This window comes from Arvicanthis niloticus, chromosome 5 (genome assembly GCF_011762505.2).
Source record: "Arvicanthis niloticus isolate mArvNil1 chromosome 5, mArvNil1.pat.X, whole genome shotgun sequence".
Lineage (NCBI taxonomy): Eukaryota > Metazoa > Chordata > Mammalia > Rodentia > Muridae > Arvicanthis > Arvicanthis niloticus.
In genome coordinates this window covers 97634215-97656824 of record NC_047662.1, presented here as the reverse complement: position 1 = coordinate 97656824, position 22610 = coordinate 97634215, and the positions used below count along the sequence as shown (strand labels likewise).

Here is a 22610-nt window from a genome sequence, read left to right as displayed (position 1 = left end):
CTCCAGCCAGCTGGGTCACCCGGGGAAGCTGAGCACGATGGGACTCAGTCATGCTCAGGCTGCAGAAGAATCAGGGCAAAGCCAGGGACGTGTGTGTGGGTGGTGGACGGTGGTAGTTGGGATGGCTAGATGGTATCTGACTACAGAACACGAAGGGAGTTTTATTAACTGTGATCACTCTTCTGAGGTCATGGGCAAAGCTGCTGCCTAATAAGTTTCTACATGAATGGAAAAACAAACCACTACTCTTAGTTTGCTACATAGTGGCAGGGTTGGGAGCCCAGGATCCCCGCAATGGGACGTCCATTGAGGCTCAGTTCTAGGGCAAGCGAAGCCACTCTGGGGCTCTCAGCAGTGGGGGATTACACTGCTGGAAGGAAGCGGAAGGCTTAGTTCAGTGCTGGGTTGTTACTTGTTATACAAGTCTAATGATTAACAATGGGCTCAGAGCAGCAAAAGCTGACGCTTCCTTTGCTACAGAAGCCGGTGCAGGATGCCTCCATCTTAAAGGATTTCAGGTGCGCACGACAGACACACGACAGTGTCTGTCGAGTGTCTGCTCTCTGTGTGGCAGGGTTCTATGACCCCCCACAGAGGTTGCTGGATCTAGCAAAGGAAACTCAGAAGTCCAGTGGAATATAAACCTCAGAGAGCAAAAGCCCTCTTTGCAGTTTGGGTACAGCCTGCACGAAGGGATCTCTCACAGGTCCAAGCCTTGAACACGGTGCTGTTAGATGTCCTCCCTCACCCCCCATTACATTCCTAAAGCTGCCATCAAGATCTAGTCCCTTATTTGGGCACTTCCTTTGTCTGACTAAAACACTAAGGTCTAATAATCAAACCAAAGCCCAGCAAATCAAAAATCATTACTTGGCTATACTGGCTAAAATGTCCAATCAGAATTTATCAACTCATCCTAGAACAGACTTCCCCTTTTCCTCTTAAAACCACTCCTACAGAGACACCTGCTGCTGCCTTTGCCAGATCCGGAGGCATCCCCTAGCTTGTCCCTCTGGGGTAATAATCTCCTTTGTGCTGGGTGTGTTTTGTGCTGACTCCAAGACCCCTTCATATACATACTGAAAACATGATTGGCAGTTTATTTGAAATTCAGAATTAACTGGTCACCCATATCCAATCTAGCAACCAGCTTCTTCCCTGCAAGTGTCTTGGCAAGAGCCTACATTTCCCAGACTCCTCTGCGCTCTGTGGCTACATGAGCTCATGGAAATTTTGGCAGTACAGGGAGACAGAGCCAAACTGTATGCAGTGTGTGTGTGTGTGTGTGTGTGTGTGTGTGTGAGAGAGAGAGAGAGAGAGAGAGAGAGAGAGAGAGAGAGAAAGAGAACATGTGTATGAGCATGCGTGTGTATGTGTGTGAGTGTGTGTGTGTAAGCATGCTTGTGTGTATGTGTGTGACTTGCTTAAGGAGTGATCTCTTATGTGGGCTTTCTGTGTCTTATTCCCCAGATTGAAGCCATATTTTCATCCTACTGAGCCTGGGGAATAGCAGGAAGCAGAAGAGGAGCCCCACCCCACAAATGACCTTGCCCAGCTGTGACCTCAGTCTAGAGGACTACGTACAGATCAGGGATAGGTTGGAGACCAGGAAGAGGGACCGGGACAGGAGGATGGGAGGTCTCCAGATGTGGACGCACCTCTGTGATCTTCATTCGTAGGCGGTGGTTTTCTGACTGCAGTCCCTCCAGGCGTGATGTGCTTGCCTGGTTCACGCTGGTGACTGAAGTGGAGGTCTTCGAATCTTCTTTCTTCTGGTTCTGTGTGAACTGGAATCGCCTGTTCTGAGTGGCTGCGTCAGGGTTTGTCCTCAGAGTGATGAGCTGAAGGAACAGATGTGGCTTGCAGTGAAACTCCTACCATGCTTCTCTCTCTCCCCAAACATGTCCCCGCACCAAGTTCTATAGGAACTGACAGCACCCCCCCCAGTCCCCAGGAAGGAGGCAGGCTGGGGCTCAGGAGCCCCAGGCCCGTGTTGGGCTCTGGCACAGGCTTGGGCATGATGGTGGGCAGGCTGCTTTCCAGTCACTGAGCCTCAGAGTCCTTCTGGGATAGGAGAGTCAGCCTTCTGACTCTGGCTCATTCACACCTTACCAGGGCAGAGGCAGCCCAAGGCCTTGGGCAAGATCTTGCTGTGGAGAGTTTCTACAACAAAGAGATAGAGGACAGGGGAGTTTCTTCCATGGTGAGTTTAGAGATTAGCTGTTGACCTGTTTATCCTGGCCAAGGCCCTTAGCAGCTTAAAACCCCTCCCATCTGTCATAGTACAGATTCTGTAGGGTATGGGTCTGGACATGATTGAGCAATTAAAAGTGATTTTTATTTTATTTTTAATTATGTGCCAGCATATACGTATATATGGGGTGTTTATGTGTGTCCATGGGATGCAGGTGGAGGTGGAGGCCAGCAGAGGGAGCTGGATCCTTTCTGGAGCTGCAGTTAGGTGTAGTTGTGAACCACCTGACTGGGTGCTGGGAACTGAGCCTGGACCCTTTGCAAGAGCAGTTTGGGCTGGTAACTACTGTAGCATCTTCCCAGCTCCAAGGGGGGAAAAACCCCGAGACAAAAAAGTTGCTCCGTGACTCTGATCTTTTCCACACATTCTAGAATCTTCTCTAGCCCATGGTGGACTCTGGGCTTAGCCTTGGAGATCAGGAGTGGAGTTACCATAGCCTCTGTCAGGACTCCTTAGCCTCAACCTTGGGTGTGAGGAAGAGCTTCATTGTCAGCCAGCCAGAAGGGATTAAGGACCTGCTGTGCTGTGGGGGGTATGGAGTGGGGGTTGGGAGTGGGGTGGGGAGGGGGCAGTGGTCTGGAAGGGATAGTGGAGAAGGGAATCCAGCACAGGCAAATATTACTATCATTGCTATGTTTATTATTGTGTGGGCACACAGTAAGGCATGCATGTGAGGGTCAGAGAACAGCTTTGTGGCGCTGGTTCTTTCTTTTTTAATCTTTTTTTTTTATATAAAAGATTTATTTATGTATATGAGTAATGAGTATATGTATATGAGTAATATATATATTTATATATATATAATATATATATTTATATATATATATTTATGTATATGAGTAATATATATATATATATATATATATATATATATATATATATATATATATATAGCTGTCTTCAGACACACCAGAAGAGGGCATCCGATCTCATTACAGCTGGATCTCATTACATGTGGTTGACTGGGAATTGAACTCAGGACCTCTGGAAGAGCAGTCAGTGCTCTTAACCACTGAGCCATCTCTCCAGCCCACACTGGCTCTTTCTCTCCGCCTCTATGTGATTTCAGGGCTCCAGTTCAGGTTGTCAGCTCTTTGTGGCAAGGGCTTTAGCCTCTGACTCATCTTGACAGCTTTTCTTTTTTCTTTTCTAAAATATTCAATTTTAAAAGATTTATATATATATCTGAGGTCAGGCTGCACAGGTCCCTGAGAGGTTAAGGCCTCTTTATTCATGGCTGCAGAGAATAATGCTTGCAAAATATCTCTTCAAGCCGGCCCTCTAGATTGGTGTGACAGGTATATCCAACAGGGGACATGTGGCTGCTGAGAGAGCTCCAAATGCCGCCCAACACACAGCCATAAGCTTACTTGAAACTATGCCTTTGTTTGTGTGATTCTTAAAAACCCAGTTGAGTTAAAAATTGGTTCTTGAGCGTGAACTTTGCAGAGGACAGCATCGTGTCACAACGTCAGAAGTGTGATGTGCTCGCGCTGTAAGATGTGGGTGGATGCTAAGAGGGGCTGTCCCTTTTGACCCAGTAATGCCAGTTCTAAGGCTGTCCACAGCAGATGATTGGAAACAAAAGAATGTGTTATGCAGAGAAAAATGTTCCTTAAAAAACCTACAGTAATTGGAGCGTTCAGTAATAAGAGATCGAGTGGACATGAAGGCAATGGACCCGCCTTGAGTGATGCAGGTGGGTGTGGGAAGGGATAAAGCATGGAGAGCCAAGTGAGAGACGCAAAGGAAAAGAATGAATGTGCTGTAGTAAGACCAGGAGAGATGGCTCGGTGGTTAGGAGCACTCACTGCTCCTGCAGAGGACCCGGGTTTGATTCCCAGCACCTACATGGTTCACAATTATCTGTAATTCCAGACCCAGGACTTCTGACCTCTGAGGGCACCAGACATGCAGACGGTGCACATATATACATACATGCAAAATAGCTCTACACATAAAATAATAAATTAAATAAAATATCGCAAATAAAAAAAGCAAAAAGCAAAAACAAACTAAGAATGAAGTCCAAGGTATGGCGAGATGGCTTAGTAAGGAAAGGTGACTGCCACCAAGTCTGATGCTCTGGGTTCGAGTCTCAGAGCTTACATGGTGGAGGAAAGAACTGACTCCAGCAGGACTGTCCTCTGACAATGTATGCTATGGCACACCTGCACCCTCTCCTTCCCTCATAAAATAAAAATTAAAAATGTGACTTTCAAAGATCAACAGGAAACATATCATCAAACAGGAGTACACAAATAAACATTAATAGTTTGTTAATTTGGGGTTGGAAATCTTGCTCTTCCCTTCCTTCCTTCCTTCCTTCCTTCCTTCCTTCCTTCCTTCCTTCCTTCCTTCCTTCCTTGAGACAAGCTCTCTCTATAGCCCTGGCTGTCCTGGAACTTGCTTTGCCAACCAGGCTGGCCTTGAACTGAGAGCTCTGTCTGCCTCTGCCTCCCCAGTGCTGGGATCAAGGCGTGCGCCAGCACTGAGCTCCTCTCATCCTTTCCTATTTCTCTCTCTCTCTGTGTGTGTGTGAGGTATGTTTTCCTGTGCATATTTTAATGTATGCACACAAGTGTGTGTGGGTGCAAGTATGCATGTGTGCACTTGCACATGTGGCCCCAAGTTTCATCACAAGGGAATGCAGACTGGGGATGCATCAGCTCCCTGCCTCCCCACCATTTTTTTTTTTACTCTCACAACTGGTTTCCTGGAGGCGAGACACTACAAAGGGTATCTTTATCATTTTTTCCAAACCTGGATTTCACCAACTCAGCAAGACTGGCTGGCCGGCCAGTGAGTTCCAGGATCCTCCTTTGCCTCCCCTGAGCTGCTAAGATTATAGGCATGCCATGTTTAGCACTTAAAAAAAAAAACTTCATTATAATTGAACTCAGACCTCATGCTTGCATGAATTGGAAGAAATTAAAGTAGTTCTCTTGCGACAAAAGCCAGGAATGGTGGTGGTGCACACTTGCAACATCCGTGCTAGGAAGGCAGAGACAGCTGGATCACTGGAGCTCACTGGCCAGCCAGCCTCACCTAGCCAGTGAGCCCCAGGCCAGTGATCGACCCTGTCTCAATAACAATACTAGAGGTTGTCCCCTGGCCTCTACCTCTGCACATGTACTTGCACATAGGTACACACACAAACACACAAGACACACATGCACACATGGATACATGCATACGTGTGTCCTTTCCCTCCGTAGGTGGGGTGGATCCTACAGCCCCCTCGTGACAGGCAGAAGCAGAGGCTGGTACCTTTGGCACAAACACCAGGCAGAGTGTGATGGTGCTGCAGAAGATGATCACCAAGGCCACGATGCAGAACTGCACGTTGGGCTGGTCACGTGTCAGGAAGGAGACGGCAGCCCCGATGATGCACATGATGCCCACGTTGTACACGCTCATCCCAATATACTTGCTGTCGTTGAGGGCAGGGATGCTCACGTTGCGTGTTTCCCACGCTAAGAAACAACCGAACAGCTGAAACGGTGAACAGAAAGGGGAGACAGTCATTACCAGGAGGAGGCCACTCTTCACTGCTGGTTAAGCTGCAGGAAATTCTGGAAGCCACCAACTACTTCCATGTGTGGCCCCAAGTTGCACCTCAGGGGAATGTAGACTGGGGGTGTGTCAGTCCCCAGTTCTCCTTCAGCCTCACAACTGGCTTTCTGTAGACACCCAAAGAAGGCCATAGGTGAAGAAACTGCACATAGGATCTTGAGTGTTTTCTCTCTCCGGAGAACACTGAGGTACGGAGAGGAAAGATGGTGGCCCCACATGGTACGGAATGGCAGGAGTGCCCTGTGGCTCAACTCCTCTCATCCCTCCTGTGCAGACATGTTTCCCATCCTCTTGGAAGTGGAGTTGGCATATGGATGTTCTGGACAATGTTCTGTAAGTGGGGATGTGGTGCACAAGTTCTGGGCTCTGCCTTTAGGGGGGAAGAGGTTGCATCTCTTGCTTCCTAAGAGATGCAGCAGATTGTTATGTGTGGCATGAATGTGTGTGTGTGGGGGACAAAAGACCTTGAGAACCCTCAGCTCTAGATGACTGGCTCCGGGGGCGGGCTTGGTAAGAGGGAAATGGCACATGTCTTTAATCACCACTTTCTGGGCCTCCTCTCACGTGCAGCCTTTCCCCTTAACATCTCCCTAAAGATGTAGACAGGAAAGAAATAGATAGGAGAGAGGATTAAGGGAGACTTCGCTCTCACAGTGCTCTGAGGGAGGGTCAGCCACAGGCGTAGTCCACATTTGCACCCCTGGATGGTAGTGAGGGAGGCAGAAAGGAAACTTGAGCCTCCTATAGGTATAGGGTCTTGGGGCCTTCTCATTAATACCTCTTCTGTTTGTTTCACCTAGTAACCGATGTCTGTCATTGTCCTGGTGACCTGCTTTCTGAGGCTGACTTAATTTGGTTTCATAGGGGCAGAATCAGGCTAGATGAGCCAGAGGAACTGGAATGATCTCTACGAGTCACTGACCATGAGACTTCAATCAGGTCTCGTCACCTCTCAGGCCTCATTTGCAGTGTCTGGAAGATGGGGTAACACTTGTCCCCAGGGGCCTCTATTTGGATGACATGGGGGGTGGAGATGCCAGAGTCCCAGAGTAAGCTTCTCTGATAGATGGTACCTCACACACAATGCTGTTCCCATCTCTCAAGCATGTCCTCTAGTAGCCTGAATTATTTATTTATTTATTTACTTACTTATTTTATTCCACAGACTAGGCTGGTCTTGAACTCTCTGTCCTACTGCGTCAGTCTCTCGGGTGCTGGTTTAACCATCCAGGCAAGGAAGAGGGCCTTCTAAAGGGACACTTGTGAGCCTCACTTTGACTACCAGACTATTGAACTAGAATTCCTCTAGGAATCTCATGTGGAAAGAAGAGAAGGCCTGGGCCAGCCAAAAAAAAGAACATCAATATTGAAAAGAGATCTATAATTTACTGGACAGCTCACAGGAGAAGCAATGATAGGCTGACAGTGGGCAGGACCACACCTTGACCAGGAATTCTTGGGTGTATAATAACTTCTTAAACATCAGCATTGTGTCCAGACTCTAGAGATGGACTTAGGAGGGGGTAGAGTGGGATGTCGCTGAATTTCTTTTCCCCTCTTCCCAATGTGGCCACACTGAAACTCTCTCCCTTTTCTGCTTTTCATATTGACTCGGCTGTTCTAATTGGTTTATGGAAGAAGGGTGGCTGAAGCCAGGTCACTGGAGCACAAGCGGTGCCTCACAGGCAGTACCTCAGTAACCCTGGAATTACAGGTTTGTGCCCCAACACTCTGCTGACAGAGTCTTTTAAAAATTCTTTTACTAGGAAATAGCAGCTTTGGAAGCAGACACACAGGAAGGAAGCCATAGTCTGCTGGAAGCCTGCACTGTGCAGGTCCTTCATGCCTGCTCCTCCAGTCCCCAGAGGCTGTGTCACCTCTCAGGGGAGGAAGCACAGGGATTCACCTGGTGCAGGGACCTGCCTGGGGTGCATGGTGGTGAATGAGAGGGCAAGATGGGAGCCCAAGACTCTAGCTCTGACCAGGATGTACCAAACCAGCAGGAGCGTCTCTTGCAGTACGGGCATGTCTGGGGACCTGGGGATAGCTGTAAATCTCTGAAAAATGTCAGGAGGAAACAGAGTCATATGTTCTTAGACCTTCAAGAAATGGAATGAGGATTCCTGGGCACTGAGTTGAGACTAGGAAGAACTTTCTGCATCTGTAGTGGCCCTCATGGGTATATTCACATCCAGATTCCTGGAAGGGGTGAATGTGGCCATGCTGGGGGGGGGATGTATGGCTGGGGGTAGGGTAGAGAGTCTTTGGAGATACAATTAGGAATCTGTGAATAGAATTTTCCCAGATCATCTAATTGATGTCCAAATTCAATGACAAGTATTTGGAGAGAAGAGGGAAAGGACTTAGAGACAAGCTATCAATCTTTGAGACAAAGACTGCCTGGAGGAGTCAGGGGAGGGCTCTCCCTTAGAGCCTGCGGGGGAAACACACCATGCATCAGGAGGGGAACTGGGATATCATTTATGCTTTTATCTCCTTGGGTTATGGTGGGGCCTGAGACCAGGCCCTGCATAGACTAAAGGCTTAATCACAAGGGGCATGCTCTGTTTGTTTTCTTTGCTTATTTTCATGTTGTGAAGGCCCCTAGGAGAGACAGGCCTGGCAAAGAAGTGTCCCCCAACTCTGCCTCCTGCTTGGTACCTACCATGAGGAGCCCCTTGTAGGCGTAGACAATGCCGAGCCAGATGGTCATGTGGGTGTTTTCACAGTGTTCCAGCAGTGGGCGGATGGAGATGTCCCGGCCTGCTGGGTCCGGCTGCATAAAGAGAAAACAAAAACCCCAGGGATAGATTGGCCACCTTCCAGCAGCAGAGTCCCTAGCCAAAGGCCTCCTTTTCTCACATACTCCACAACCAGTGATACATCAGGAGACCTTTGCAATCCCATGGTGGGACAACCTGTCAGCTACCATCAACTGTGTCGTGCTCGATGGCTGTAACTCAAGCCTGAACCCTGGTCCTGTGGCTTCTTCATGGTGGTGCTGAGGGGAAGGGGTGCATTGGTACTGTGCCCCGAGGATCTGATAAGACCTTAGAGCCTCCTGATAGAAATAAAGGTTATTCTGAAGACTTGTGTGCTCCCCTTCTTCTTCTTTGTAACAAGGCACCCTGAAGAATTGGAATTTCCCTCAGGAATTTCACTGAAGTCTGATGCCAGACAGTTGGAGAGGTTGTCTCCTAGAAAGAGATCATACATGGTACAGACAGTTTGTCAGACCACCTTGCAGAAGAGACCGGGGCCAAGACCATGATGGGCTGAGGATAGTCTGGACCACACCTTGACCAGAAGTGTTTTGTTTTGCCTTCCTCTGGTCTTCTAAACCAAATCCCAAGGATGGCTTGAGAGGGGCTCACTGAATCTCTTTGTCCCTCTTCCAGTGTGCCCAAGTTGAATAATGTCTTTTTTCTTTGTTTGTTTGGGTTTTTTGAGACAGGGTTTCTTTGTGTAGCCCTGGCTGTCCTGGAACTTGCTCTGTAGGCCAGACTGGGCTTGAACTCAGAGGTCTGCCTGCCTCAGCCTCCCAAGTGCTGGGATTAATGGTTTATGTGCCACTGCTGCCTGGCTACTACTTTTTTTTTTTTAAAATTAGTGCTTGTCTAATTGCCTAATTAAGAATAAATGGCCAAATCTGGATTATCAAAGCTGTTCAGGCCCAGGCTCTGATTCTTAATAATTGGCTTCAGCATCACAGAGATTAAAACTGGAATGACACAGATGAGGCTAGCCTGGCAAATCCCTGAAGTGTTTAGGATTTTCACCAAGGAGCTATGGGCCACTGATGGCTTCTGGTGAGGGAGAGCCACTTCTCTTTAAGGGTTGGTCCCTGGTGGGTGGGCTATGCTCCAGTGGCTGACTCCACATCTAGGAATGTGTAGAAAGTACAAACTGCATTTTGTGGTTATTAAAAGGGGGAAGGGGTATAAAATTTGGGGGGGGGGTAGGAGGATGGGGTAGATCTGGGAGGAGTTAGGGTGAAGTATGTGTATGTATGGAATATGATCAAAATACATTGCAGGAAATTCTCAAAGAATTAATAAAAAGTATTATAGTAAGAAAAGTCCAGTAATAAGTCACCCTATAGGAGGTGCCTGCAAGGCTTGTTGAAAGAGCAAGAGAGACAATTGGTGGTAAGTTGGGCAGGGATGTCTGGAGGGTCTTTGGAGTGAGCTTGGGAAGCTGTAGAGTGTCCTATGTGGATTAGCTGACCATTGTCACAACTGGCTTCAGGTTATGCACGCTGGACAGGAATCCTGCCTAAGACATGTCCTCACCTCTTCTGTGCTGTATCTCAGGGCCTAAGATGGCACCTTGTCCAGTAACTGGTGATGTTCACTGTGCTCACATGGCTATGGTGGTCATGTCATTCGGAAGGCACCATTTCCCTTTTGTGATTAAGGAGTCATCCTTGGGCTCCACTGTGAGACCCTGCAAGGATCCCGTTTCCTGCAAACATTAGCTCAGGCCTAGTGACTCTGGGAACTACAGGGGATTTGCTAACTGTCACCCCATTTGGACACATCCCATTCTGCTGCAAAACAGTACATTCTTGCTTCCCTGTCATTTAAAAGAAGCTCTCAGGTTCTTTTGAACCCAGTGTCCTATAACCCATTGCTATCATTATGCATTTTGACTCAAGTTTTGCGGATTCGGCCAGTGGAAGACGCCTTCCTGTCGCTGCTGATGTGTTCTCCCATGTGTTCCTGTCATTTTTTTTTTGAACACTTTCTTACTTCTTGGCACAGAATGTTCTCAGCTCCCCTGGCAGCTTCCTTGGCCCGACATTGGAATTTGGTTATTTTTCTTTTCAATGGATAATGGTGCTTAGAGAGCAACATCTGAGAAGTTTGTGGGCTCACTGTCTTAGGGTATCATTGGTTTTAGTCCTATGCATGCATGTATGCATGCATGTATGTATGCATGTATGTATGTTTATATCTATGTTTTAGCAGTCTTATCTATTAAATATCACTTATTATCCATTTGTCACTTAGCTAGCATCTATTTATCATCCATCTTTCTCTATTATCTAAGCATCTATCAATTCTTTGTTTATCTCCTATTAATCATCTATCATCTATGTATCAGTCACCTATCGTATACGAATCCTTTATTAGCCATATATCTATTATCTATGTATATTTATCAGCCGCCTATCTATTGTTGGTCATCTAGCGTTTATTTATCCTTCCCCTCTACCATCTGTTCCATATCTCTTCATCTATTTTTCAGATGAAGTCACGCCTCAGAGATCTAGCCTGCCTCCCCCATTCCCTAATTTCACCTCTTTTGCACCGAGACCTCGGATTTCCAACTGAGTCACCATATTTACTTACTTGACTGGTCTCACACTGTAGCGTCAAAAGCCATTCGTAGATAGATACCAACAACAAACTTATTAAGTAAAATAGATGATTTCTTAGCAAATCATACTTGCCAGTCCGATGGCACCCCTGAAAGCAGGCATATTGTCAAAGAAAGGTGTTGCGCTCTTCTGAAGCTGTGCCTGACAGCAAGGGGTGGGCATACTCAGGAAGAGGGGGGCACTTTGATGGGGCCCTGGAAGGTAAGCTCCAGGCAGGGGGAACTTAGAACCCCTCCCTCACCTGGCTGATCCCTAGGCCTGGCCTTGGAGGCCAGGCACTGCCTGGGTTCCTGTGGGAGAAACAAGATGGTCTTCTGTATGGGCGCCCGAGGAGCTCAGTCTGTGGGCTTAGGCCTTTTTATCTTCAGATTGGTCAATGTTATCTTAGCTTCTTTGAGTTCATATGTGAGCAGGAATGTTAGAAGGGACAGGAGGTTCCTGAGGTGGCCTCAAGAATGCTGGAGATGACCCTTCAGGACACCCTCACTGGCTAGGATGCATTCATTGTGGTTAATGGGGTTTCCTGACATCCTCCCAGTGTTTAATTAAGGAGACAGAATGGACTTGTCCCAAAGGTCAGCAGTGACTTGGTGTCAGAGTCTGTGTCTGACAACCTCACAGACATCAGAATGTAGGAGCAGAGGCCCCCACGGTCATCTGAGCTGCAGATGTATTAATGACTGTGTCTGCTGTTACACATGGAGGGGGCCATGTGAGGTGGGTTCAGCTGCAGTGGGGATGGGCGTTCTGTCCCATGCCACTGTTCAGTGATTCAAGGAGAACTTGATTGGTGGAAGCGGACAGTGCCTGCCTGGCTCTACATACTGTGACGGGAACACCTCCCTTTGACCACTGGGGAGATGGCTGCATGATCATTTTACTGAACCAAACCTTCTTCCTGGACTTTACCTATTGCAGACCTCACCTTTCCTCTTGGACTGCCCAGAGTGACTCCGAGCTGACTCTCTGGGTCTCGAGGGGCAGTCTATGAAGGACACCACCTGCACTTTCTTCCACCTGGTCCTGGTGCAGCCTTGAGTGTCCCCTGATCTAAGGGTTGAGCCTGACACTCCCGGTGTGTGGAGTGGACTCTAAATATCTGCCTTCCTCTGGGAAGTCACATGGTCCTTGTCCCATCAGGAGATGCTCATGGGACTGCTGTGATCTGCCTCTACTGCCTACATTCCAGCCCAGCCATCTTTCATCCCAGCCTTGATCACATCTATGTCCTCTCCCATGCCTTATTTAAATCCCAGCTCTCATCCAACCATCTGTTCCCTACCAACCTGGCCACAGCCTGGACTGCAGCAGGGCAGGGGAGGGGAGACAGGGCCGATGGAGAGTTCAGACAAGGCAGTGGTCCTTGGGGCCAGGGACCTGATTTTTCCTTTACCTCACCACATTACAGGTGCTGACTTGGAAGTAACTCTTCCAACTTGGCTTTTCACCTTGCCCTCTGTAGCTCCAACTCCGTGTTATGGGACAGTCACAATGGCCCGGGTTGGAGTAGGGAATGATGGGAAATCTTTGAATGTTATAAAGAGACGCTGCACCGAGTCTCAATGCAAGCTAAGTAAGTCACTGTAGGGTCATCCAGATCCTTTGTGGGATTTGGGTTCAAAGTAGACTGTCAAGTCACGCCTCTGGGGTGGAAGGGCCTCCACCTGAGTGCTTTTGAGTTATTACTGTCATGCATCAAAGTGCCACTAGAGGTCACCAGAGCACTGTGTGGCATGCTGTGGATTGCCAGCCCGTACCAGCTGCACAGAGCTTCTCACCTGTTCGGTGAGGCTGCGAATGGGAAGCTGGCATTTACTAAGAGAAGGACCTACATACTGGCTCTGACAGAGGCAGCCGAGGCCAGGTATTCAAGCATTGTGGAAGACCCAATCCTCAGCTTCCAGGGAAGCTAGAAAGGAGTGCTGGGGAGAGGGGACACTACCCCAGGTTCCCTTGTGGTGGGCTGTCCACAGAGCCTGTGCCTGGCTTCAGGCCTCCCTCTGTCCCCAAGACTGTACTTCTTCTGGCTTAACAGAGCTGCTCTTGCTCTGGACGATTGGTTGTAAAGACTTGCAATCTGCTTGATTCTCTTTAGTTTTCTTCTTTCCTTTTCTTACCTGGCAGTTTGTCAAGTATTTGTCCATCCATCCATCCATCCATCCATCCATCCATCCATCCATCCATCTATCCGTAACTATTAAAGCATCCTCATTTCCCAAGTACTTCTGAGGGCATAAGGATGTCACTGTATGTAGGACAGACGAGGGTCCTGTTCTCACAGGTCTCCCATCCAGGGCCAGGTGGCTTCCATGAGAGGTGGCCTCTCATGGATAAGCAAGGAAGAAGCAATGGATAACCACGGTAAGGATAAGGTAAGGATAAGACTTACCTTCTGCATGTTGCTAGGATACAAATGCCACTGTCGCACTGTGGGAATGCAGTGAGATCTTACAGTCACTTTACAAATGAGGACGCAGGGCACAGAACAATGAATCTAAGGAACTAGGCTGTTCTTCATTATTAAGTCAGAGGGTTATGGTTAAACCCAGACCTGTCTAGTGCTTCTCCCATTCTCACCATTTGCCCTTCCAAACCAAACCCACACTGCCTGCTTCTCCTAAGCATCAGCTGATTCTAAGGAGACAGTAGGTAGGAGTCAGTTTGTGCTCCGGAAGGAAATGGCTTCACTGTTGACTGTTTAGTAGAGCCCTTTAGATGTCCTGGAAATCTGAGAAGGCTGAGAGTTTTTTTTTTTTTTTTTGTTTGTTTGTTTGTTTTTTTTTTTCTGCAGGATGAACTCAAGCTAAGGAAATGTCTGCCTGACTGATAAGGGCTCTGTGCCTAGCAGATAGGTGGACACCTGCTTGGGATGGCCAGAGGGTAGACATGTTGGCTCCTGGTCCGGCACTGCTCAGCGGGAGGCTTGCACAAGCTGCCTGGGAAAGCCTACTGCATCTGTGCATGGGGAGGAGAGCAGCTGGCCAGGATCCCTCTGCAGGATGCAGTTCCTGACAATGTAGGTCAGCGGCCTCTGGACACATCCTGCATGGCTAGGCAGCACATATGGGCAGCAGGTCGGGACCTGGTCTACCAACTCAGGTCTGAAAAGATAAAGACTTAGTCTTGTTACGGTCTTATGGGAGAACTTGGGCAAGCCCCTTTCCAGACTTCAGCATCCCAGCTACAAAGTGAGCCCCTTATTGGTGTGTGTGTGTGTGTTCCTGTGCATGCCAGCAGGTATGGAGGCCAGAGGTCAGTCTTGGGTGTTGTTCCTCAGGACTCATCCACTTTGTTTTCCTGAGACAGGATCTCTTGTCTCTCACTGGGACCTGAGGCTTCTCAATTAGGCTAAACTGGCTGGCCAGAGAGCCTCAGGAATCTGTCTGTCCCCACCTCCCCAATTCCGAGATTACGAGCATATGATCCCCATGCCTGGCTTTTTACTTGGGTTCTAGAGAAGAAATTCATGTCCTCACGCTCACTATCTCCCAGCCCCTCCCCCTACCGGTCAGTTTACATACAGTGAGCGTGAGCTGGGTCACTGGAGCATGGTTATCCTTGTCCACCGCTTATTCCTTCAAAGTCACTTTCTGTATTTCCCAGGTGCCTGCTATGTCTAGACACTAGACACTAAGACCCTGGGTGCTCAAAACCACACTCTGATGCCAGTGTCCTTGGCGCACGAGTCCTAGACAACACAGATGTTGGACAAGCCACACATCTTATCTGTGATGTAGTAGCAGAGGTAACTAGCACTCCCAGAGAGACCCCAGAGGTCCTGTGGGAAGCTGGGATGGGAGGACTGCTTTGGTCAGCTCCTCTGGAGAGGCTCTGCCTAAGTGCTGACATAGAGGGAGATCCCAACACCGGGGATGAGGGAGACTGATGACCTGACATGGCCAGGACTTGAGCATGGGCTAGACCCAAAGGAGCCAGGGTAGGAGCATGTGACAAGAAGGGCCAGTGGAGGCCTTGCTGAGCAAGATGTGTGCTGGTCTCCCAGAGAACTTGGGACAACACAGACAAGGGTGTACAAGCTGCTTGTCCTGAGAGGTTAGGTTTCTAAGCAGCTGTTGGCCTGCGATGCTGCTGGCTCTGAGGCTGTTCTGGGATAGCGTAACCTTTAAAGAGTTAAAATGATAATACAATAAACATTACTCTGTCTGTGTATACATGCATGTGGCAGTTGGAGGACCACTCTGGGGAGTTGGAGCCTTCCTTCCGTCGTGTGGCCAGGCTGCCATGTCAAGTGCTTTCAGCTACGGAGCCTCAGTAAAGGATGCTAAAAAGTGAGGGGATATAAGATTAGAAGTTCTGTGGTTAAAAATGAGAACCCTTGGGGTGGAGAGATGGTTCAGTGGTCAAGAGCACTGGCTGCTCTGGAGGAGGAGGGCCCAAGTTTGAGTCCTAGCACTTACGAGGCAGCTGTCAACCAATCAAGATTCTAGTTTCCAGGAGTTGGACACCCTCTTCTGGCCTCTACTGGCACTTGCACTCACATGAATATACATACATGCAATGAAACGATAAAACAAATCTTAGAAAAACAACAACAAATGGGGACCCCCTTTGTCACCTGCACACCTGTGACGGGGAGAATAAAGACACAGAGGAGCTGTGACATAGCTCTGACACTGAAAGGGGCCTGCCACCCGAGGCTTCCATGTGTCCTGGTAGAGGCTCTGGGCAGGTAGGCCTGGGTTAGGATTTGGGAGAAAGGAGCTGGTGAGGGGAACAGAGCCTGATGTGTGCCATGCACAGTCCCCTTGGGCCCTCCATCTTGTTGCTCCAGTGGGTAGCTTGCCCCCTTGGACCCTTCCATCCAGCTGTCTGCAGCTGCCTTGAAGAACTTCCTTTGTGTTCCATTCCTGCCTCATATCTTAAATGCCAAAGTCAACTTTTAAAAATGCATTGGAAAATTGGTAGGATCTTTTTCTTGCTATGAGTGGTGTGTGTATGTGTGTGTGTGGTGGGCACATAAGTTTTAGGGAATGTATTTCAGTGCCCATGAGATATCTTTTTTCCCCCTGGGGTCAGGTGAATCAATGCTGCCTTTTGAGGGGAAGATGGAGAACCCCATCTCGGTAGAGAGAGAGCATGGGGTCCATCTGTTGGCAGCTCCGTGAGTTTGAACACAGTTCTAAGCCTCTCTGAGCTGCGACTTCCTCACCTGCAGACTCACAGGGCTCGCAAGGAGATGAAGGGACATAACTAACCTGTTTACTGCCTGCAGAAGCCGGAGAAGCCTCCTGAGGTGTTGACTGTCATTGTTATCTTTAACTGCAGAGAGTTTCAGAGTTCTGGAGCCAGGAGGAACCTTCCAGAAGCCTCAGGGGCTGGGCTGCTTATCTCGGCAGCCCCGAATCTGGGAAGCGGCAAGACCAGAGCTACCACTTCAGGTAAGAATTCCTTTTTGAAAGTTTTGATTACAAGTCTCTCTCCTCCCAGAATCACAGATCAGACAGGGAAGTGTGCCGTCAGCCCTGGGGCTTTTGAGGGTACTTCTGGCCACTTTTCCTTTGTTTGTGTGGAGTGCAGCTATTTAAGGTGAGGGTGTGTCTGTGCTCTGCAGGGCATCCTGTGCTCCAGGCACTAAATATCATGATGTCCTGTCATCTCATGACTGCCATACTCTCTTCCCCAGACTCAGTTTGCAAACACTAAGAAGCTTATGCAAATTGAGTTCTTTTCATATCAGAGAAACTGAGGCCCAGATAAGGACTCATGGCAAGAGTTGGCACAATCTTCTGGCCTTGGTCCTGTGTGCTGAATGGATGTCTCTGGCCTACGTCCTATGTCCAGCCTAGGCAAAAGCAGAGGATAAACCATGGGGCTGTGTCCAGGAAGCAGGGAGGAAAGGCACAGAGAAGCAGGGGATGTGGCATGGAACCTAAGGGGCTTTGGACTGAGGGAATCTTCATTCTCAGAAGAATCCTGAGTACAACCTTGGCGTCCAGTGGACTCTCCAAGGCTCTGTAAGTTCCACAGCTGCAGAGGATCGAGGCTGCTGGTGCAGCCGTATCCTCAGCCCCTTGCAGCTGCTGCAAGCTTTTGTGTAATAAACTCTCTTTTGACTGATCTCAGGGCAGTAAGGATCAGAGTGGACAAGACACATAAAAGAGAACACAGCAAGACAGACAGAGGCAAAGTCTAGGCCAGAGAGCCTTCCCACAGAGTACATGGGGGCATCTCAATTGCGTTTTGCATAACTCTAATGAGTTCTGCTCTGTTTTCAGGGAGAGATCTTCTATGTGGTGGAGGGTGCACCTGTACTCTTCTTCCCTGCTCATCTCAGTCAGACCTGGGGAGGCAAAAGACCTCTAAGTCAACTGGTGCTCCATGAGGGGGCTTTTGTGATGGGTTGTAGCTTTGTTGTCTCCTAGGGGTCTGTAGGGTCTGGGACAAGGGTGGTGACATTAAATACTATACAATGCACTTGTTGAGTCAGGGGTGACCAGTGCACCCAGAATCCTAGCCCTACCACAAGTGCAAGGATGGCCTAGAAACCAGGAAAGGAAGGGAAGGAAGTTGAAGAGGCAGCCTGTATGCTTCAGAAGATGGAGATATGTTGGTGGCCATGGGTGGCCGTGGGTGGCTTGTAACCTGCAGACATACATTACCTCACTGGTACTGTGTTGAGTGTTGCTAGGCCTCATCACCAGTGCGTAAAAATCTCGTGACTCCATATGGAATCCAGATTTCCAGTTTTCTTTGAAACACATGAGGCCCTCGGCAGCATGGGGCAGCCTTGGTTTAGGGCAGTGGTCATGTTGAGAGTCGGTTGCTTGCCTCTCACATGTAGCCTTCATAGGGACTGGTGTCTTCACTCATGTCCCAGAGTCAAGAGGGTGCCCAGGGAGCCTTTGCATCTCTGTATGTGCATGCACGCTCGTGTGTTCATGCGTGTGTGCATGCATACATGCATGTGTGCGTGTGTGCGCATACATGCTCATGTGTTCGTGCATGTGTGCATGCATGTGTGCGTGCATGCTCGTGTGTTCGTGCATGTGTGCATGTATGCGTGTGTGTGCATGCATGCTCGTGTGTTCATGTATGTGTGCATGCGTGTGTGTGTGTGTGTGTGTGCATGCGCATATGCATGTGTAGATGTGGAGGCTGAAGGAATAGCTTAGCTATTGTTTCTCAGGAGCTGTCATGCTAGGTGTTTGACAAAGGATCTCACATTTGGCTTGAAACTTGACAAACCCCAGGGATCTTCTTGTTTCTGCTTCTGCAGCTCTGGGACTATAGGCATGACACACTCTGCTTTTTTTTTTTTTTTTTTTTTTTAACATAGATTCTAGGGATTGTACCCATGTTCTCACGCTTACAAGGCGGGTCCTTTGTCAACCGAGCTGTCTCCCCAGTTCTTAGAAGCTTTTACCTTTTAGTTTTCTAAGCAAAGTGGCAGAGCCTAGGGAGAGCGGAGATATGCGTCGGCAAACAGGAAACAGGCAGGAACCTGAGGTACAAAGTGCTGGGGACAGTGCCCTGCACAGGAAGCCGGAGGGAAGTCCGTGCAGGAGTACCACCCTCTGTGGACATTCGGTCAAGAAATTCTACCAATATCCAAAGAATGTTGAAGGATGTTAGGATGTTGGGACTGTGAGCAGAAACTAGCCCAGGAGCCCTCAGGAAAGGCCTGGAGAAGAGTAGCCATCCAGCACACACAGGATTCCTAGGCCTTAGCCTTAGGGTTGGAGGCAGACCTTTCTAGGGGGTCTCTGCTGACAGGGGAACTGTAATTATCCACATGGTCACCCAGAAATGACAGTACTGAGTGGAAAGTGTCCCTGCTGACTTTGGGAAAGCAAAGTCCCTTTCCTTCAGAGCCCTATAAAGGACAACATGGGGGATTCCGGGGTAGCACCTCCCAGCAGGCAGCAGACACCTGACTCCCTGCTGCTGCAGTTTGGCCTCACAGTTAGCAGGATGGTGCATCCAGGGGTCCTTAGGGTGGGAGTCTACTTTCAGAAGCACTTGCCTTCTATGAGACAGAGAGAGACAGCATCGATGAGGAGAAATATGGGTTCCTCAGACCCTGACACAGCACAGCACTAGCTGAGGTGACATCATCAAAGGCCTGATCACAGGTGGAAAGACAAGGCTCCGTTGTTTGTCTTGTACCCAGCACTGACAGAACATGACCTCTTCATAGTGCTTGCCCACTCTTGGGCAAAGCCGGTATGGGTCTAAAATTCTCTGAGCTCCGGAGACAGAGCCTGTGTGATCTTTGTTTCTTACCACTCCACACCCAGTTCTACGTGCACCAGCCCTGATGTCCCTCTAGGCTATGAACCACTCCCAGTGGCCCCTGGGCAACTCCAAGAGGCCCAGTGCAGGGAGCTTTTGATCACCACAGATATTTCAGCCTCTGCTCACATTGCCCTTCTCCCTCTGGACCCCTCTCAGGGATCTCCACTCTCCTTACATTCTGCTCCACCCCAGCCCATGGGTGCCCCTCTGGTCCAGAATTTGCCAATATGAACTTACTACCTTCTCCCTTCAGCTCGCCACTGCTCCTGGATTTGCTAGTCCAAGGGTGGCTGCAGTCACTGACCACTATGTGAGACCTGGACTCTCGTGTCTCCCTAGTCTTTCTGTTCCCTCTTACCTACCTAGTCCCTCACCAACCAACTACATGGGGTGGCTGACACACAAAGCTGAGTGGAGGTCTGCTCTCGGCAACTCCTCCTTGGCCCAGGCTCCAGAGACCTCTAGCACCTGTCACGTCTCACTGTCCTTCACCTCCCTACTCCTCCATCCATACCAATGGCTTCTGAACAGCCAGAAAGGTCCGAATCCTATGGCTGCCTCTTTGACAGTCCCCATTGTCCATCCAGCCTCATTCCCTGGCTCAGCTCACCCAGGGTTGAGCCCTTCCTCTAACCTCCAGGCACTGTGGCATGCACACTTTTGCCCCAGAGCCTTCTTTCCCACAGAGGTGAATGCCTGCCTGCCTCTGCTTTAGGGCCTGCTGCCTCATCAGATCATGCTCTCCTCTGTCCTCACCACTTCTTGCCCTTCCTCCTGCCAATCCTCACACTGACTGACTACCCGATGTTGGACAGATTCTGCACCAAGTTTGATCCCTGGCTAACCCACTTCATTATTCCAGCATCCTGGTCCTGGCTCCAGTACACCCCCTGTGCTGGGGGCACTGTGAGGGTCAGAGAGACCAAATGACAAGCTCCAGGCCACAGACGCAAGGCAAAGGACAGAGCTGGCACTAGCACCAGGGACACTAGATCCCCAAATCATTGCTCTAATACCAGGTACCCAGCAGTGTGGAATGTCAGGAGAAAGTCCCAAGTGTTCCAGGATGGTGCTGTCTGCATGGCATGGTTCTCATACCTGCAGTCAGAGTGGCCTCTGTAGCCCCTGGCATTACAATGCGAAATACCTTATTTTCCATGCCTATGACACAGGGGAGAATGGGAATCCATCTTAAGCTAGTCAAGGGTAGCCCCTTGTCTTAGGGGTTTTATTGCTGTGAAGAGACACCAGGACTAAGACAACTCTTATAGGGAAAACATTTAATCTTGGCCTGCTTACAGGTTCAGAAGTTTAGTCCATTATCATCAAGGTGAGATCATGGCAGTCCAGGCAGGCATTGGAGGAGCTGTGAGTTCTGCATCTTGATCTGAAGGCTGCTAGGAGAAGACTGTTTCCCACGTGGCTAGGAAGAGGGTCTCATTGCCCATCCCCATAGTGACACACTTACTTCAACAAAGCCACGGCCACTCAAACAGGACCACACCTAATAGCGCCACTCCCTGGGCCAAGCATATTCAAACCACCACACTCCTTTTTTCCATATTCACCTCCTGCTTCTGCTAGCTCTAGTCTCTGAGGGGACAATTATGTCTGACTTTAGGTGACATCTGGGTCCCCAGTAGTGAGGCAAGCTCTCAGAGGGCCGTGTCCTGGCTTTCTAGCCTCATAGTTGGTAGGGCTGGGCAATCTCCTGCCCAGCCTTTGGCCTTGAGGCAATAGGAGTACAAGCTCAGCTGGGGGCGGGGCTAGACACACAGTCTCACCACCTTCTCACTCAGTGCCTGACCTGGCTACTTTCAGACGGCTCTGGCTGTCAAGTTCCAGCCCAGTGTAGCGTGAACAGGGCAACGACAGAACTGGGGTGTGAAAAGGCTTTCAATAAAGGCACTGCCAGGGGACGGGGACACAGCCTGGCTGCTCTACTCCCATTGTGTGTACACAGCATCTTATGAGTCTCAGTGTGTGGCTTTGCCACTCACCCTGGTCATTCTGTAGCCATTAGCTTCTGTCCAACTCTGAACAGGAACACACTGAACCCATAGCCCGAGGAACTTAGCCAAGGTCGCACAGCCACCACCTGAGCCCCTCCCTGTACTTCACGCCCCTCCCTGGGACTCTGGGCATCTCTGCTCACCAAGGAGAAAGGAGGGGAGCTGCCTGGTTGAATCTGGTAGGTCCCCTCTCCTAGGCCCTGCTCTGTTTCAAGTTGATGGTTTGCATGTTGCTAAAAGCAGCCTGGAATTCCTGCAGGGCTCCCGTGTACTGGCAGGCTGCTATACTGAACCAGAGCTGCTGAGCCAGGATCACTGTGTGTTTGCTTGTCTTTGGAGAAATGTTGGCGTCACCTGCTAGAGGGTTGTTCTGAGCATTTAGGTAAGAACATGAGAAGACAAAAGATGACAAGACCGAGAGACACACATGCCCCATGGTAACACAGGCGAGAACAATGCAGGCATTTGATTTTCCTGTTGTCATTTCACGAGGCATCGTAATGGGAGCCCCAAAAGTGCATTGCTGCAAAGACCGTTCCAAAAATCTCTGCTGTGGCTGCTGCTAAGTTGGGTGGAAGTGGGCATCCCAGGGTGGCCAAAGGCCACAGAGTGTGTGCATCCCTTCTTAATGTACACTGGGGCTCACTGTTCTGGGCCTGCCAGGGTTGTCACCTCTGTCACCAGGGATGTCATGGTATGCCTGGGTTAAAACATGAAGCTGCTCTCTGCATCTCTCTCATGCCTTGGCTAGGCAAGAGCACACAGAGGTGCTACCTATGCTGTAGGGAATGGTCTAAAGTCAGCTCTGCGACTCTGAGAAGATTTCACCAGGGTTCCCCCAACCTTTCTTTGCATACCTCTAATAATGAGGTGCTCACTACCTCCTAAGGTGTCCCAGTTCATCTAGGATCAGGCAGGGCTTCAGGAGAGATGGTCTTCTCCTGAGCTGAATTCAGATCCAGAGACTTCCCCATTGTCTTCTCCTCTGTCCTTGGGGTCCCTTTCTCCAGCTCAGGACAGCTTCCCTGAGGTTAGGGACAGGGAGCTTACCCTCCCTGTTTGTTCTTTTCTGGGTGGACATCAACTCAGCCTGCACAGGACAGTTTTCAATTCTTTATCTACCCAGCTA

At 49.3% G+C, this 22610-nt stretch overlaps 1 protein-coding gene across 1 annotated transcript in view; it reads right to left on the bottom strand.

Annotated features, from left to right (window-relative positions):
* Positions 1-22610, bottom strand: part of Gabbr2 (gamma-aminobutyric acid type B receptor subunit 2) — a 326221-nt gene that overhangs the window by 12113 nt on the left and 291498 nt on the right. The window contains exons 14-16 of the mRNA XM_034503281.2: positions 8496-8606; positions 5525-5749; positions 1659-1841 (exon numbers count right to left, since the gene is read on the bottom strand). Coding sequence (XP_034359172.1) covers positions 1659-1841; positions 5525-5749; positions 8496-8606 — 519 coding nt within the window. The remainder of the gene's footprint in view (positions 1-1658; positions 1842-5524; positions 5750-8495; positions 8607-22610) is intronic.